Source organism: Ranitomeya imitator, chromosome 5 (assembly GCF_032444005.1).
Source record: "Ranitomeya imitator isolate aRanImi1 chromosome 5, aRanImi1.pri, whole genome shotgun sequence".
Classification (NCBI taxonomy): domain Eukaryota; kingdom Metazoa; phylum Chordata; class Amphibia; order Anura; family Dendrobatidae; genus Ranitomeya; species Ranitomeya imitator.
Genome location: NC_091286.1, coordinates 157,993,243 through 158,011,153, shown reverse-complemented (window position 1 = coordinate 158,011,153; position 17,911 = coordinate 157,993,243). Strand labels below are relative to the sequence as shown.

At 46.7% G+C, this 17,911-nt stretch overlaps 1 protein-coding gene across 1 annotated transcript in view; it reads right to left on the bottom strand.

The window, feature by feature from the left end:
• LOC138681606 (saccharopine dehydrogenase-like oxidoreductase) overlaps positions 1–16,365 on the bottom strand; it is a 256,288-nt gene extending 239,923 nt beyond the window's left edge. Inside the window, exons 1-2 of the mRNA XM_069769242.1 lie at positions 15,940–16,365; positions 10,934–11,043 (exon numbers count right to left, since the gene is read on the bottom strand). Coding sequence (XP_069625343.1) covers positions 10,934–11,043; positions 15,940–16,138 — 309 coding nt within the window. The 5' untranslated portion in view covers positions 16,139–16,365. The remainder of the gene's footprint in view (positions 1–10,933; positions 11,044–15,939) is intronic.
• Positions 16,366–17,911: the final 1,546 nt, after the last annotated feature.

Sequence of the window (17,911 nt, the reverse complement as noted above, 5' to 3'; positions counted from 1 at the left end):
CGGAATAAAAAGTGATCAAAAACTGTCATGTGTCCAAAAATGTTACCAATAAAAACGTCAACTCGTCCCGCAAAAAACAAGACCTCACATGACTCTGTGAACCAAAATATGGAAAAATTATAGGTCTCAAAATGTGGAGACGCAAAAACTTTTTTGCTATAAAAAAAAGCGTATTTTAGTGTGTGACGGCTGCCAATCATAAAAATCCGATATAAAAAACGCTATAAAAGTAAATCAAACCCCCCTTCATCACCCCCTTAGTTAGGGAAAAATAATAAAATTAAAAAAATGTATTTATTTCCATTTTCCCATCAGGGTTAGGGCTAGGGTTAGGGCTAGGGTTGGGGCTAGGGTTGGGGCTAGGGTTGTGACTAGGGTTGTGACTAGGGTTGGGGCTAGGGTTGGGGCTAGGGTTGGGGCTAGGGTTAGGGTTGGGGCTAGGGTTAGGGCTAAAGTTAGGGTTAGGGTTTGGATTATATTTACGGTTGGGATTAGGGTTGGGATTAGAATTAGGGGTGTGTCAGGGTTAGGGGTGTGATTAGGGTTACCGTTGGGATTAGGGTTAGGGTTTCAGGTAGAATTGGGGAGTTTCCACTGTTCAGGCACATCAGGGGCTCTCCAAACGCGACATGGCGTCCGATCTCAATTCCAGCCAATTCTGCGTTGAAATAGTAAAACAGTGCTCCTTCCCTTCCGAGTTCTCCGGTGCGCCCAAACAGGGGTTTCCCCCAACATATGGGGTATCAGCGTACTCAGGACAAATTAGACAACAACTTTTGGGGTCCAAGTTCTCTTGTTATCCTTGGGAAAATAAAAATGTGGGGGGCTAAAAATCATTTTTGTGGGAAAAATAAGATTTTTTTTATTTTTGCGGCTCTGCGTTGTAAACTGCAGTGAAACACTTGGGGGATCAAAGTTCTCACAACACATCTAGATAGGTTCCTTGGGAGGTCTAGTTTCCAATATGGGGTCACTTGTGGGGGGTTTGTACTGTTTGGGTACATCAGGGACTCTGCAAATGCAACGTGACGCCTGCAGACCAATCCATCTAAGTCTGTATTCCAAATGGCGCTCCTTCCCTTCCGAGCTCTGCCATGCGCCCAAACAGTGCTACCCCCCCACATATAGGGTATCAGCGTACTCAAGACAAATTGGACAACAACTTTTGGGGTCCAATTTATCCTGTTACCCTTGTGAAAATACAAAACTGGGGACTAAAAAATCATTTTTGTGAAAAAAAAAAAGAATTTTATTTTCACGGCTCTGCGTTATAAACTGTAGTGAAACACTTGGGGGCTCAAAGCTCTCAAAACACATCTAGATAAGTTCCTTATGGGGTCTACTTTCCAAAATGGTGTCACTTGTGGGGGGTTTCAATGTTTAGGCACATCAGGGGCTCTCCAAATGCAACATGGCGTCCCATCTCAATTCCAGTCAATTTTGCATTGAAAAGTCAAATGTCGCTCCTTCCCTTCCGAGCTCTGCCATGCGCCCAAACAATGGTTTACACCCACATATGGGGTATCAGCGTACTCAGGACAAATTGCACAACAACTTTTGTGGTCTAATTTCTTCTCTGACCCTTGGGAAAATAAAAAATTGGGGGCAAAAAGATCATTTTTGTGAAAAAATATGATTTTTTATTTTTACGTCTGTGCATTATAAACTTCTATGAAGCACTTGGTGGGTCAAAGTGCTCACCACACATCTAGATAAGTTCCTTAAGGGGTCTACTTTCCAAAATAGTGTCACTTGTGGGGGGTTTCAATGTTTAGGCACATCAGGGGCTCTCCAAACGCAACATGGCGTCCCATCTCAATTCCAGTCAATTTTGCATTGAAAAGTCAAATGGCGCTCCTTTCCTTCCGAGCTCTGCCATTCGCCCAAACAGTGGTTTATCCCCACATATGGGGTATCAACGTACTCAGGACAAATTGTACAACAACTTTTGGGGTCCATTTTCTCCTGTTACCCTTGGTAAAATAAAACAAATTGGAGCTGAAATAAATTTTGTGTGAAAAAAAGTTAAATGTTTATTTTTATTTAAACATTCCAAAAATTCCTGTAAAACACCTGAAGGGTTAATAAACTTCTTGAATGTGGTTTTGAGCACCTTGAGGGGTGCAGTTTTTAGAATGGTGTCACACTTGGGTATTTTCTATCATATAGACCCCTCAAAATGACTTCAAATGAGATGTGGTCCCTAAAAAAAAAAATGGTGTTGCAAAAATGAGAAATTGCTGGTCAACTTTTAACCCTTATAACTCCCTAACAAAAAAAAATTTTGGTTCCAAAATTGTGCTGATGTAAAGTAGACATGTGGGAAATGTTAATTATTAAAGGGACACTGTCACCTGGATTTGGAGGGAACAATCTTCAGCCATGGAGGCGGGGTTTTGGGGTTTTTGATTCACCCTTTCCTTACCCGCTGGCTGCATGCTGGCTGCAATATTGGATTGAAGTTCATCCTCTGTCCTCCATAGTACATGCCTGTGCTGTGCAAGATTACCTTGTGCAGGCATGTACTACGGAGGACAGAAAATGAAGTTCAATCCAATAGTGCAGCCAGCATGCAGCCAGCGGGTAAGGAAAGGGTGAATCAAAAACCCAAAAACCCCGCCTCCATGGCTGAAGATTGTTCCCTTCAAATCCAGGTGACAGCGTCCCTTTAAGTATTTTGCATGACATATCTCTGTGATTTAAGGGTATAAAAATTCAAAGTTGGAAAATTGCGAAATTTTCAAAATTTTCGCCAAATTTCCATTTTTTTCACAAATAAACGCAAGTTATATCGAATAAATTTTACCACTAACATGAAGTACAATACGTCACGAGAAAACAATGTCAGGATCGCCAAGATCCGTTGAAGCGTTCCAGAGTTATAACCTCATAAAGGGACAGTGGTCAGAATTGTAAAAATTGGCCCGGTTATTAACGTGCAAACCACCCTCGGGGCTTAAGGGGTTAAAGCCTCCTTTCTTTCCAAATGGTGGCTTCCTGAACGCCCTTCTGTAGGAAGGAATAAAGGGATTAGGAAACCCCTTTTTCCTTTCGTCCGCCTTAGTGAGAATGTAATCCAGGACAGATCCAAAGAGGTACTCACCCTGGCAGGGTATGGCACACAATTTAGCCCTGGACTGGGCGTCTCCCTTCCAGTTCTTTAGCCTTAATGCCCGACGAGCCGTATTCGAGAGGTTAGCTGATCTAGCCGCCAGACGGAGAGAGTCTATTGAGGCATCGGATATAAATGCCGCAGCCCCCTTAATCAATGGAATAGAGGCTCGCAACTTCTCTCTGGAAACACCACTCCTGATATCTTGATCTAGTTGTTCCAGCCAGACCAACATGGATCTACTAGTACATGTAGCTGAAATTGCTGGTTTAAACGCTGTAACGCAAGCTTCCCATGACTTTTTGAGAAGCGCATCAGACTTTCTGTCCATTGGATCGGACAAGGAACCCGCATCCTCTACCGGCAAAGAGGAGCGGCGAGAGGTAGATGCTACAGCCGCATCAACTTTCGGTACTTTAGCCCAAGAGGCTAAGTCCTCGTCATCAAAGGGGTAGCGTCTTTTACAGGACACTGGCACAAACCCCTTCTGACCTTTATTCCATTCTTTCTTAACCAGGTCCTTTATAGCCTGGTTTACTGGAAACACATGGCCCTTCCGTTGAGACAGACCCGCGAACATCACCTCCTGCTGGATTTGGGGTTTTTTTGATTCTAAAACCCCCATAGTACTTCTTACCGACTTAACCAAGTTATTTATGCCATCCGTAGGAAAGCAGACATAGTCCTCCTCATCTGATGACCCCGATAATTGAGACGCATCTGACTCAACCTCCCCGCTTTCTGCCGACGTGTCAGCTTTTGGCGAGGATGCTCTGCTAACTCTCCTCTCAATATTTATGGATGGACTACTTCCTTTAAAACTCTGAAGCTCCTCCCGAATCATAAGGCGTATTTCATTCATCTTAACGGACTCTTCCTGCCGCAGGGTGTTCTCTATACAAGCCTGACATAGTTTTTTACTATATGAGTCAGGTAAGGGCTCAGTACATATTGCACATTGTTTGTGCTTGGTCTTCCCAGTCCTCTTCGCCTATTAAGACATAAGGAGGGGAACCACATAAGCTTCCATGGAGCTAAATAAAAAACACTCACCCTGAAGTCTACTTGTATACTGGGTCTCGGCTCCCTTGCTCGGCCTGGGGTGTGTTATGGGACGACCTCCTCCCTGATTTGTCAGTGGAGTCGCTCACTTTGGACAATCCATTGCCTCTCTTTCTGACATTGCCACTTGGTGCGACCACCTCCTCCACGGGGCGCTCACAGACTTCCTCATGGGATGACATGGTGACGCACCCTCTGCACAGAAGAGCTGTGATTTATAACGCTGGAGGACACACACACACCCCTTCCTGCCGTTTTTTTTTTTTTTTTACCTGCACAGCTGTTAGTGTCAGGAAAACACAGAACCGCCTGTACCAATATGGCGGTCCCCCGGAAATGGAACGCTGACCCTGGAGGTTCAGAGAACTACATCCAGGAACCGCCTGTACCGCGCATGCGCCGGCGTTCCCGCAGTCTGCCGGCCGAAGCTCTCCCACCACGCCATCATACCTGAGGGACTGGGGAAGCTCCACATCACCCGGAGGCCACCGCTACCCGACCGAGGTCCGGGTTGGTCCAGGTACACCTTGTCGGTCGTCCATTACAACAGTCTCCCATCAGGGAGATCGTTGCTAAGCTTCAGGCATCTCGGCAGGCCACCGCAGATGAGGGGGGAGCCAGCAGGAACCCCCGACTGTCTACCCGCTCTGGAGCCCCTGTCGCTCAGCAGAGACAGACAGGCGGCATCCAGGCGAGTTCTCCTCTTCACACCACCGAGAGTCTTCTCTGTGGGTTCCCATCTAGGAACAGGAGCGAGGGGGGGCCGCCCCTTTTATCTCTCTGTAGGTTTTCTGTTCCTAGGGGCGGATCCCCTCTCTTGTGGGTGCTGTCGTAGCGAATGGAAAATACTTCCGGGACATAGTGCGCCGGCGCAATCAGCGATATTGGGGAGGGATTTAAACACTGCTTCACTTTTTACTATTGATGCTGCCTATGCAGCATCAATAGTAAAAACATATAATGTTAAAAATAATGAAAAAAACAAAAAGAAAATTATAGTCTCACTTTCCGGAGCTTTTCCGGCTCCTCGCGATTCTCCGGTCCCAAGAATGCATTGCAGCAATGACTCGAGATCACGTAGCGGTCACACGAGATGATGACGTAGCGGTCTTGCGAGACCGCTACATCATCACGGGTTATTGCCGCAAGGCATTACTGGGAACGGAGTGTCGCCAGGAGCATCGCTAAAGGCCTGGGCTGGATCCGGGGGATGCCGGAAGGCGAGTATATAACTATTTTTTATTTTAATTGTTTTTTTTAACAGGAATATGGTGCCCACATTGCTATATACTACATGGGCTGTGTTATATACTACGTGGCCTGTGCTATATACTACGTCGCTGTGCTATATACTACGTCACTGTGCCATATACTACGTGGGCTGTGCTATATATTACTTGGCTGTCTGTGTTATATACTACATGGCTGTCTGTGTTATATACTATGTGGCTCTGCTATATACAACGTGGCTCTGCTATATACTACGTAGCCTGTGCTATGTACTACGTGGCTGTGCTATATACTACGTAAGCTGTGCTATATACTACATAAGCTGTGCTATATACTATGTGGGCTGTTGTATAGCACAGCAACGTAGTATATACTATGTAAGCTGTGCTATACACTACGTGGGCTGTGCTATATACTACGTGGGCTGTGCTATATACTATGTGGGCTGTGCTATATACTACGTAGCTGTTGTATGCTACGTGGATGTGCTAGCTATATACTACGTGGGCTGTGTTATATGCTACGTGGGCTGTGAGACTCTTTCGCCCGGGGCCCTCAAAAACCTGGAGCTGGCCCTGGCTTCACTGTTTGTGGCCGGCCAGGCGCGACTAATCAATCAGCAACAGACCGGCCGTGAATTGGCGTGGGATTTGAACCAAACTTCGCTAATTGGTCACGCCCGGCCGGCCGAATCCTGTGTATTCATTGCATTATTCTAAAATCTTCATAAATAAACTACATACATATTCTAGAATACCCGATGCGTTAGAATCGGGCCACCATCTAGTGGTATAGATCAGCAGGTCCCATGTGCTCTATCCAAAATCTATGAAACCTCATGGTCCCAGGACAGAGTAATTACCTTTGGTAACAAAGCAACCGCCTATTGCTGAGACAAAGTGTTCATCATTTTATTTATTAATTTTTTTAAACTTGAGGACTTTCAGCCTAAAGACAAAAAGGTACCAAGGGCACAAAGTCTTACAGCTCTTAACGTTGTACAGCCCTACTGTAAATACTTGTAATAGAGAAGAATATAGATGAAAAGTCTGTGGTGCAGGTCACAGTGTGGAGGTATACAGGCAGCTGTAGATTAGAGGCTAAGGGTACCTCTATGGCAGCCCTATCATGGCTCAGCACAGGACAGAGCTGCAATAATTATAATCAGTGAATGTCTAGAACAGGGGTGGGCAATTTATTTCCCCCAGAAGAACACGTGAGAGACTGATACCCAAAGATACAGATACTGTTGAAATCAAGATGATGGGTGGAGGTGAAAAGTACAGGTTTCCCCAAAGTCACAGGTTCAGAAGTTCTGCCTGTCCTGATCCAGGAATAACCAAAGGGCCGGATGTGGCCCACGGGCTGCAGTTTGCCCAGACCTGTACTAGAACTATCAATATAACACCTTCATAAGGATATGTTAGTGCATGCAGTAACATCAGCAAAATAGCCTCAAACTGCCAAACAGGAGAGGTAAGAAACAAGCAGTGTCCGGTCTGTGGAGTCACATAGGGTGCCAAGCCCATCAGTAACACCGAGATTGAGCATTTGATGCAATTTGTCCCTGAGGGCTCATCGACTCTCCCAGATGTCAGGGGAACAGGATTAGGCAGTCCAGTTTAAACATGTTCAATATTTTTGTTCTTTAAGGAAATGTCTGGCGGTGGATTAGCCCCAATCCCTATTGAGAACACCTCTACACTTGGCTTGGATGATGATGCATGTGGGGGAATATAGGAGGAATAGCAGCAGGTAAGATGATTGTTAGCTGACAGCTTTCAAAAGTGTATGACCAGCTAAACACTTGAAGGGAATCTGTCACCCCCTGGGACGTATGGCCCCAGAATCCTGTGCCCTACACTCCCTCTACAACACATACCTCTTCTTCACCTTCTATGAGCACTGCATTCAGGGATCTCCTGCGCAGGCGCCAGCGACTTCTTCTCCAGTGACCTCCGTTGTGCACGTCGATAAGGTGCTCTCCCCACTTCCTCACTGCATAGTCATTGCTATGTACACATGGTTCCTAGCGATGACTGTGCAGGAAGGAAGTGAGAAGAGCACCTTATCAGCAAGCATGCCGGAGGTCACAGCGACTCACCGCCGTCTGCACAGGAGAACCCTTGAATTCAGTGCCCAGAGAAGGAAGGAAGACGTACGCATTGTGGAAGGAGTGCAGAGCGCAGGATTTCGGGGCCATAACAGACGCACATGGGGGGTAGTATTACAATGAAGGAAGGAGGCAGGATTTCTTCTAGGCACTACACACCCCGGAGCCTGGAAGAAATCATTAGCATAAAGACCGAATATAACATTTCTCAACAACTAGACCATAAATATGAGGCATACAGGTAGGACTGGTTTAACATTTCCATTACCTGTATGCCCATATTAATAGATCATATACACGGTGGCTCAGTGAATAGCACTGTTGCCTTGCAGCACTGGAGTCCTGGGGTCAAATCACACCAAGGACAACATCTACAAGGAGTTTGTATGTTCTCCCCATGTTCGCTTGGATTTCCCCCGGGTGCTCCGGTTTCCTCCCACATTCCAAAGTCATACTGATAGGGAATTTAGATTTTGAGCCCCATTGTGGACAGCGATGATAATGCCTGTAAAGCGCTGCGGAATATGTTAGCGCTATTTAGATTATTATTATACACATTCCAAGGGTGCCCGATTCTTTTTTATAAGGTATTCGGTTTACAGCAAGACATGACATGTCCATAGAAAGATAACTACAATCAGTAGGAGTCCCATTATTGGGATCCCATTTGTGAGCCAATATGGAGACTGTGAAGGCAGCAGCAAATAACGCAAGCACTAAGCATCCATTCAAAATCTATGGCACGGAAATGATCCACACTGGCATCTCCATCCGTGCCATAGACATTAACGGACTGCCAAATGCATGCACAACCTGCTTCTGCCGTCAACTCTTTGTCTTCAACCATGGGACCCACAATGATGTAAGCGATATCACCTATCCAATAGAGAGGCAATTTGTTTATTCTGAAATACCTCTTTAAAAATAAGCATTAGTCTCTGTGTGTATATACCAGAACAATGAATACAGTATATGGCGAGATCCCTCCTAAAAGTGGCTCAGACGCAAGTGTGAACACGAAGCTGAAGTTAGTTTCTTATTTGGGGCTGAAGCTGGTTTCTTATTTGGTGCTCTCTTTTTTTTTTTTTTTTTTTTTTTTTAAATACAGGTTTAACAACAAAATTAAAAAGCTACAATAAAATACAATGCAGCGAGGGGCCCTGATGCAAATACGCTTAGGCTAGGTTCCCATTGCGTTAATGGGAACGCGCTAACGGACAGCGTTGCACGGCGAAATTAACGCCGTGCAACGCGTCCGTTAGCGCGCCCATTCACGGCAATGGGAACGCGCAGCACTAGCGCGTGCCATGTTCGGCACACGCTAGCGACGCGCCGGTGTCTTGTGGCGCGCCGCGGACGCTGCTTGCAGCGTCCGAGGCGCGCCTGCAGGCCGTTCCCCGCTCTCGCAGATCGGGGATCTGCGAGAGCGGGGACGTTACCGCGACCCCGGAACGCGGCCCCGGTAAAAGCATTGCGTTAGCGCAATCTGTTAGCGCTAAACGGATTGCACTAACGCAATGTGACCCTAGCCTTGCAAGTAGCTACAAAGGTTAAAAAAACTGACACAAAAATTGGCATGAAAGTGGGTACTGTAGGGCGTTGTTGAAAGGGTTAAATGATTTTGGGCCACTGATCTCGCAGTGCACATTGTAGCGTTTCCCTTACTTCAGGTCTTGGGGGACACTCGCTTTGCACGGCAATAACACATACAGGCACGATTTCTCCACAAATCAGTCCATGCGGTTTATTAAAGCATCATAAACCGCACCGTAAGCCAGGTTACACATCACCAGCTTACACATAGTCTGTTACTTTAACACGTGTGGCTTTACAAAACATTCGGTAGTCACGTCTTTTCTCTTCATTACATTACATGCATCAACGGAACATATTAAACCCCGACAGTCTGTTCCAATGGCAGATACATCTCTGCCGTATATTACAGGTTTTTCCCCATACCAGGGATTACCTCTCAGGAGCTTCGGCTCCACACACTGACTCCTGTCAGTGCTAGTTCACAGGGAAACTGCCTATTTTGCCTTCCTCTGGATCAACATGTTAGGGCATGTTAGGTTAGGCTATGGGTTGAACTAGATGGACATATAGTCTTCCTTCAACCTTAATAACTATGTAACTATGTAACTGGGATCACCGTCCTTGTGCCCAGGGCCCTCGGATAGTCCAGACCAACAGAAGGACCTGTAGCTTCCCCAACATAGGAACCGTCTCAGGCTCTGTAGATGCAGCCTTTCCATGCGCTTTCAGGAAGTCCAATCACAGGCACTTCCAACACACAGGCCATCAGTCCATGATCTTACCAAGTGCTTACAGGACTCCAGTCCATCCCAGGACAATCCAACACCCTCAGGAATTCAGTCCATAGCCTCAGCAGTGCTTCCAGGACTCCAGCCCACTTCAGGCGCTGCCTCCTCAGCGCTGTTTGTTTTGAAATCGGCCGGCCGCTCTTTTGTCTTGCCTGGGGCAGGCGTAGTGAGCGCTGCCCGTATGTCCTCCTATGCAGTCTCGCTGACTGCGCCTGTGCGGCTGTCCTGCTTATGAATCTCAGCCCCTCAGTGTCTTATAATTTATTCACACTGCGGGGCTGGGATTCCTGGGCATGCGCACTGCATGTCTAAGCCAGTCACCCAGGTTGCAGTGCGCATGCCCAGGAATCCCAGCCCCGCAATGTGAATAAATCATAAGACACTGAGGGGCTGGGATTCACAAGCAGGGTGGCCGCACAGGCGCAGTCAGCGAGACTGCATATGAGGACAGACGGGAAGAGCTCACTGCGCCTGCCCCAGGCAAGACAAAAGAGCGCAGGTGCCGGCAGATTTCAAAACAAACAGCGCTGAGGAGGCGGCGCCCGGCGCCAAGAAGACTTGAGTGACGGCTGCGAGGCATCTGCAGCAGGGGAAAAAAGACCTGCCTCCAGGACTGAAGACAGGTGTTTCGGACAAATTACAAAACGGATTATTTCTGCATTTACAGCACCAATAACTAAAAGAGCCATCTTGTCAGAATGCAGCATTACTGCTGCACAAGGTGGCTCTTTTAGTTTCAAACGCCTGGGGGGGTGACAGGTTCCCTTTAAGCTTGCTTATAGAGATCATCCCCCTCGGCAGCACACCCTCCTTTGCAAAAGGGCGTGTGCTGTTGATAACAATGACACAGTAAGGGCACTGAACCATTTATCATTGATTGCTCTGTGAGCATCACCATGGCGGTCGGCCTGTCTATACACGCTAACAACCAACAGACATGTAGCCGATCAGATGTCACTTAGGGTCACCGATCGGGTTGTATTCCATTTTTCCCTTCACTGTAGATTAAACATACAACTTATATAACAGATAGCAGGTTAGCTAATAAGCAATGTGCCCACTGATGGCCATGTACGGCTGTATGATACTTACTGGTCCCACACAGTCCAGAACAACAGAGGTCTTCTTACACATCTCAGCGAGCGACTCTTCATCACTGACGTCGGAGATTAGAATGTCAATGGACTTCAGCTGGGGCTTTCCTACAGATGAATAATGGATAGAAGCAGTGACTGGTACGAAGTTACGGTTAGTTCTACAATGGCTAACAAATCCAGCACTGTCCTATAATACAGTCTGGCGGTGCGGAAGACGACAAGCAATTAATCATACCGATAAAACTTCATTATACCACCTATAAGCCTCCTGGTCTAGAGCAGGGGTCCCCAACTCCAGTCCTCAAGGCCCACCAACAGGTCATGTTTTCAGGATTTCCTTTGCATTGCACAGGTGATGCAATTATTACCTGGGCAAGACTAAGGAAATCCTGAAGTAAAAGAAAATTGGGGCTGACAGCACTCACACAAGAGGGCGCTCGTTCCTTGGTCCAGGGAACCAACCTGGATATACGTGTAGTCCAAAGAGAAGAGATGAACAGCGCTCCAAACGGGTGTTGTAGTATCAAAAACGAAATCTTTATTGGTCCATGAAAAAAGCAACGTTTCGACCAGTATCCTGGTCTTTGTCAAGCATACAACTGGGTACAATGTGTCGGCTTAAATGGTGTGGATACCATGCAAGGCACCAATCACCAACCAGCCACTAATTGCATATATAAATACAACAAATAACATCAATCAAAAATATGTTAAAATGGATACACACAACATCTGCAGTATATAAAAATAAAAAAGCAAAACACAAAACATAAATCATATCGCAATACTGCAGTGTTTATACTCCGTCCAGCCAATTAGGTTCCGGCATAGTCATAACTATGGATACAAGGTCCCAATGAAAAAGGTCATATCATCGATCCTCATAGCCAATTCGGATCCTTTCTGTTGATGGCGCCAAAATCCAGTCAGCCTATCCCATCTCATCTTGTTCTCGATAAAGACCTAGATAGCAAATCGGGTAACACTTACAAACATGCAGCGAGACCGCATCATAATCCAGCGCCATCCCCCCGGCGGGTCACGTGACCACAAAACACTCCGGGACACCATGACGTGTATGGCCGCGCACCATGTCAACAGCCGGCCCCCTCACGTGACCAAGGAAAGGATCCGCCCCGCTATGACGCAGCCACCTGTCACCCCTGTGAGAGAGGAACCGCGGTCGTGCGCACGCGCAACACCGCCGAAACCCGCAGCATCGCAAACGCGATACAAGCAGATCCAACGGCGCCGCGAGCGCCACCCCCCCCGGACCACTCCCACAGAAAGGGGACGTAGGCGCGCCGCAGCCGGGACGCCCCAAACACGACGTCACAGAGACGGCAGGCTAGATGCCAGTGCGCAAGCGCCCAGCACACTCATGGGTCTATGTAACCACGGCCAATATACGTTGCCACGGAAACCAAGAAAGCATAGATGGATTATTAAACCAAATGCGGAAAAATACAGCTCTAGCATAATACATAAGAGAAACCACAGTATACATATAGATTCTCACAGTTATATTAACCGAGGACGAAAAAACATTGTTGTTTGATCCTATATATAATAAAAAACATTAAAATAGACACTATAAAAACAAAATACCGATGAAATTGCCAAAAAAGAGGGGAGAAAAAATTATTTAGGGATACAGACCTGTAAATTAAAGTCCAGATTTAAACCCCCAGGTTGTAGGGTCCCCAATGAGTAAATCCACCTCATTTCTTTTTTTCTTAGTAATAATAATAATCTATCCCCTCCTCTCCTCAAAGCTGGGACACTGTCTATAACTCTAAAGCGTAACTGATTAATAGAGTGTTTATTTTCCAAAAAATGTCTGGGGATCGGTAAATCAGTGAGTCCCGTACGTATCGTGTTCTTATGTTTACTGATTCGTGCCCGTACCTCCATTGTGGTCTCCCCCACATAGGCCAAACCGCACGGACACGTAATCATGTACACAACAAAACTCGAAGAGCAAGTATATCGTTCCTTCAGACAGATTTTTTTACCCATATGAGGGTGATGAAAAAACTCCCCTTTAAGCATATTGTTGCAACTCGCACACCCCAGGCATGGAAAATTTCCAAGTCTGGGTGTGCTCAGAGTTGTCTGAATAGAGGAGCTTTTAGATGACCCAATATCTGATCTCACTAGACTGTCACCCAGGTTACGTCCCCTCCTATACGACATTACTGGATAATTATTAAACGCCGGTATTGATGGTAAACCGCGCTGTAAACCCAACCAGTGTTTCCTCAAGATTTTATCAATATGGCGGCTAGCTGAAGTGTAGGTTGATACAAAGGGGATACGCTCACCAGATCGTTTAGGGGAACCCGGTTTACGAATAGATTCTCGTGTTAAATTTCGAGCCTTACAGCTAAACCTACGCAGCTCCTTCTTAGGATAACTCCTATTAGAAAATTTAAGACACATCTCGTCAAGCCTCTGGTCAACCACATTGTCATCAGACACGATTCTCCGCACCCTCAGGAGTTGGCTCCACGGTAGGGAATTAACCATTCTCCGAGGATGGTTGCTATCAAATAGCAACAGGGCATTTCTATCAGTCTCTTTCACAAAGATGTCTGTCTTTAGTTTATCACCTTCCTTATATACAAGGGTATCTAAAAACTGGAGCTGAGTAGTAGAAGATGTCAAGGTAAACTGTAACTCCACTTAAATTCCATTGAGATATTCATGAAACTCATTAAGCTCTGTTACATTACCGTCCCAAATCAAAAAAATATCGTCAATATAGCGCCACCAGGCTCTGACGTGGCGCCAGAGGTTGGAACAGTACACGAACCTGTCCTCGAATACCGCCATGTAGATGTTGGCATAAGTAGGGGCCACATTGGACCCCATGGCGGTACCCCTCAACTGTAAAAAGAACTCATCCCCAAAGAGGAAATAATTCCTCCTGAGGATGAGCTCCAACAGTGTGAGGACAAGTCGTGCACTCTCTGGGGCCATGTCAGAGCCCGATAGCGCACAAGAGACTGCATCAAGGCCTTTATCATGCTCGATCGACGTGTATAGCGATACAACGTCAAACGATGCAAGCAGGGTGGTTTCGGATACAGAAATATCTTCAAGTTTATTAAGAAAATCATTTGTGTCACGAATATAGGATTTGGCAGATGTAGCATAGGTACGCAGTACTTTATCCAGGAAAATCGCTGTCTTATTAAAGAGAGAGCCCCTCCCCGACACAATAGGTCTACCGGGGGGGTTAAGCAGGTCCTTATAAATTTTCGGCAGTATATATAATACCGGTATTACCGGTACATCAACGATCAGGTACTCAGACAACTTGTGGTCAATGAGTCCCATAGCCAGGGAGTCACTGACCACAAGTTGTAGTTCTTTCTGAAACCGAAAAGTATGGTTATTTGGTAGTTTCTCATAGACACATTGGTCACCCAATTGCCGCAAAATTTCTGCTCTGTATTTAACACTGTCCATAACGACAACCGCCCCACCTTTGTCGGCCTGTTTTATGGTTAGCGCAGCATTGTCCGCCAAGGCCCTCAGCACCTTCTTATCAGTCAATGTCATATTCTGACCGCCCAGAGGTTTAAATGTCTTTTTCAATTTATCGATATCTCTCTGTACCAGTTCAATATAGGATTCTACAAAGTGATCCCTATTGGGTGGCTGGAAATCACTTTTAGTATATAATCCCAACTCACGTAGAGCAAAACCCTGTAAAGGTTCACGTGTACTAGAAGAAATATCATTACGTTTGTCCGCAAAAAATGAAGATAGTCTTAACCTCCTAAAGAAGGCATATAAATCAATCTCTAATGTAAACCAATCGGGGTTACTGGACGGGCAAAATGACAGACCTTTGGACAATACTTTAAGTTCAATCTCAGACAGTGTAACAGAAGAAATATTTACCACCAAGTTCCTACTGTCCATTAACTGTCCTTCATGTTCCTCATTTTCATCGTCTCTAGAGCATGGGACCTTTTCAAGGCTAAAGTAAAGGTAGCAGCGCGCTCCGTCAGATGCTGATGTAAGTGGCTCTTCTCCTGCAGCACAGGCATTATACGGCTCTGCAGGTTCTCAGGTCCCCTAGATCTTACACCCTCTGAAATATGCAGGTCCACATTGTCACTCCTGGCAACACCTCTCCAAGGAATGGATCGGGCATGCTGAAATTCATCAGGTGCCCCATGCCCACGATCCACAGTATCTAATGTGTGGTCAGCGAGGAGTCTGACTGCCCCTCCACATTGGCAGGTAATCGGAGCTGATGATGTTAGGTCTCTGTAGCATGGCGGGTGCGCTATACCTGCCGATGTGCAGACACGACATCATCAGTGCCGCCTCCTCCCGATGCAGAAGAAGGCCGGGATGGACAACCCCATTAAATCCTACTGAGTTTCTCCTGCTCCATAAGCTGTGAAAGCTGCAGATTTTCTCCAGATCCACAGCCCAATCTGCATCGTAATCTGTGAAGGAAAAATATTCTACCAGTGGCCTAAACCCAAGATCGGGCACAAAGGCGGCAGACAACGCTGAACCGGTGAAATCCCGGGTGGAAGGTCGCAGCAGACACAGACCGGCAGCGTTTACCTCTGGAGACCAGGGATTGTGCGGACTGGGGGGTTTCAGCCTCACTAGTACCCGGAGACCCCCCTAATCCCATGATTGTGGGATACAAGGATAACGGGGGGCATGACGGACGAGCGGCCCCCTGCTCTGCAGATATAGAGGATATCCAGGGCAGAGCCTCGAGTGCAGCATGCCAAGCAGGACGCCCAGCCGGACAATGACTAGCGAGACCCCAATATGGCTCTGTGCGGGACCCTGTGACCTAGGAGCACAGCTGGCTGCAACCTGTAGTTCTCCAGCATGGCATGCTGAGCCTTGTAGTCCCACACCAGCTGATTGTCAGCCACTTGAAGGAAGTTGTGCCCATTGCTGCCGTCAGAAGCAGCACCGGTCAGTGCGCCCCCCAGTGGCCGCCGTCCTGTCACTCACCCATCCTGTCCGCGGCCCAGCTCAGCACGTCCTCCAGCTTCTTCTTGCTCCGGCCGGCCACAGCCCAGCGCAGCTCTTGGCCTCTGTAGTCCTCGCCATCAGCCGCTCGGGCCACTTCCTCCACAACGAACTGCCCGGTGAAGCCGGAGGCCCCGAATACGACGATCTGGTACGGCCGGCTGGAGGCTCTGGTCGCCATAGTGACTGCGCTGAGAGTGTGTGACTGACTGGTGCGGGCGGTAGCACTGACTGGTACTAGGCACTGGCAGCGCCAGATGGGCGAGGCTTTACCGGGCACGGCAGTAAGGGCAGGGCAGCTGTTCTGTTTACCGAAACTTTACTGAAGTGGCAGTAAACACGTACACGCCCCGGACTGGTTACATTTGGGCTTTCTGTGAACAGAGTTCATGTACAAAAGCGATCACTGGCAAACGGAAGCAGCTGGTGAATGTCATGGGGCCGCCTGGGTTAATTTTATTCCCTGTTCACACTGAATTGCGGTTTGAGGAGTTCCATCAGATTTTACCTAAAAACGGGACCGAACCGCAAGGCCACAGAATATAATGGCCGGAGCAGAGTGTGAATTCACCCGTCTGTGGCTTTCCCTGAACGTGTCCGTTAGTGCAGACTCTGCCCGTGGCCCTCTCCGTGGTTCTTCTTAATCCCATTTTAAGGCCTTGTTTACTTGTTACGTTTTTGCCACTCTACGGAACTAAAAGTGAAAGAGAATTACTCATTTTGAACCTTCAGGGTAACTTCACACTGGGCTTTTTGGTGCGTTTTTCTGCAGCAAAACCTGATTTCTTGACAGGAAAGAATTTTTGTTTGCATTTTTGTTGCGGTTTTGATTAGTTTTTTTGTGCGTATCTTGTGTCTCTTTGTGCATGCTAATAAAGTTGAGTGCCCCCAGAGAAAAAAAACCTACTTCCTGTAGAACCGTACCCCTAGATCCTCTGAAAAGCCGACACCGTGCACAGTAAAATCACAGACAGGTTAGAATAGAAATATACATATAGGATACGTAGATATATAGATGTCAGTGACACACACATATATACATATTTTTATACTACACAGATAGAAGAAAAGACAGTAATTCATCTGCCGACTTCTGTAAAACCACAGCAGGAGTCGACAGGATAGAAGACATGGATTACATACAGTAAATATACATAGAATAGATAGATATATAGATGTCAGTGACAAATACAATTAGTACAGTGTGTGTGCAAATTACTGGACATGTATTTAATTAAAAGATTATTTTTATGAAAAAAATGGCATGAGGCCCAGCGTAATTTTCTTAACCAGCAGAGGGAAAGCCGACAGCTGGGGCAGATGTTTATAGCCTGGGAAGGGGGGGTAATACCCATGGAACTTCCCAGGCTATCAATATCAGCTCACAGCTGTATATTTAGCCTTTACTGGCTATTAAAATGGGGGACCACAAAAAATTAACATGGGGTCCCCCTATTATTAATAACCATCAAAGGCTATGCAGACAGGTGCAGGCTGATATTAATAGCCCAGCAAGGGGCCATGGATACTGCCCCTCCAGGCTAAAAACATCAGCTCTCAGCCATCCCAGAACAGGTGTATCTCTAAGATGGGCCAATTCTGGCACTTAGCCTCACTCTTCCCACTTGCCCTGTAGCGGTGGCAAGTGGGGTGATAGTTGAGGGGGGATGATATCATCTTTGTATTGTCAGGTGACATCAAGCCCCGAGGTTAGTAATGGAGAGGCGTCAATAAGACGCCCCCATTACTAAACCCATAGTCACATTGTAAGAAAGCACAAAACACCCAGAAAAAAGTCCTTTATGGTATGTGCACACGATGCGGAAAACGCTGCGGATCGGCTGCGTTTCCGCAGGTGCGGGTCCGCAGCAGTTTCCCATGAGTTTACAGTTCAATGTAAACCTATGGGAAACAAAAAACGCTGTGCACATGCTGCGGAAAAAAACAAGCGGAA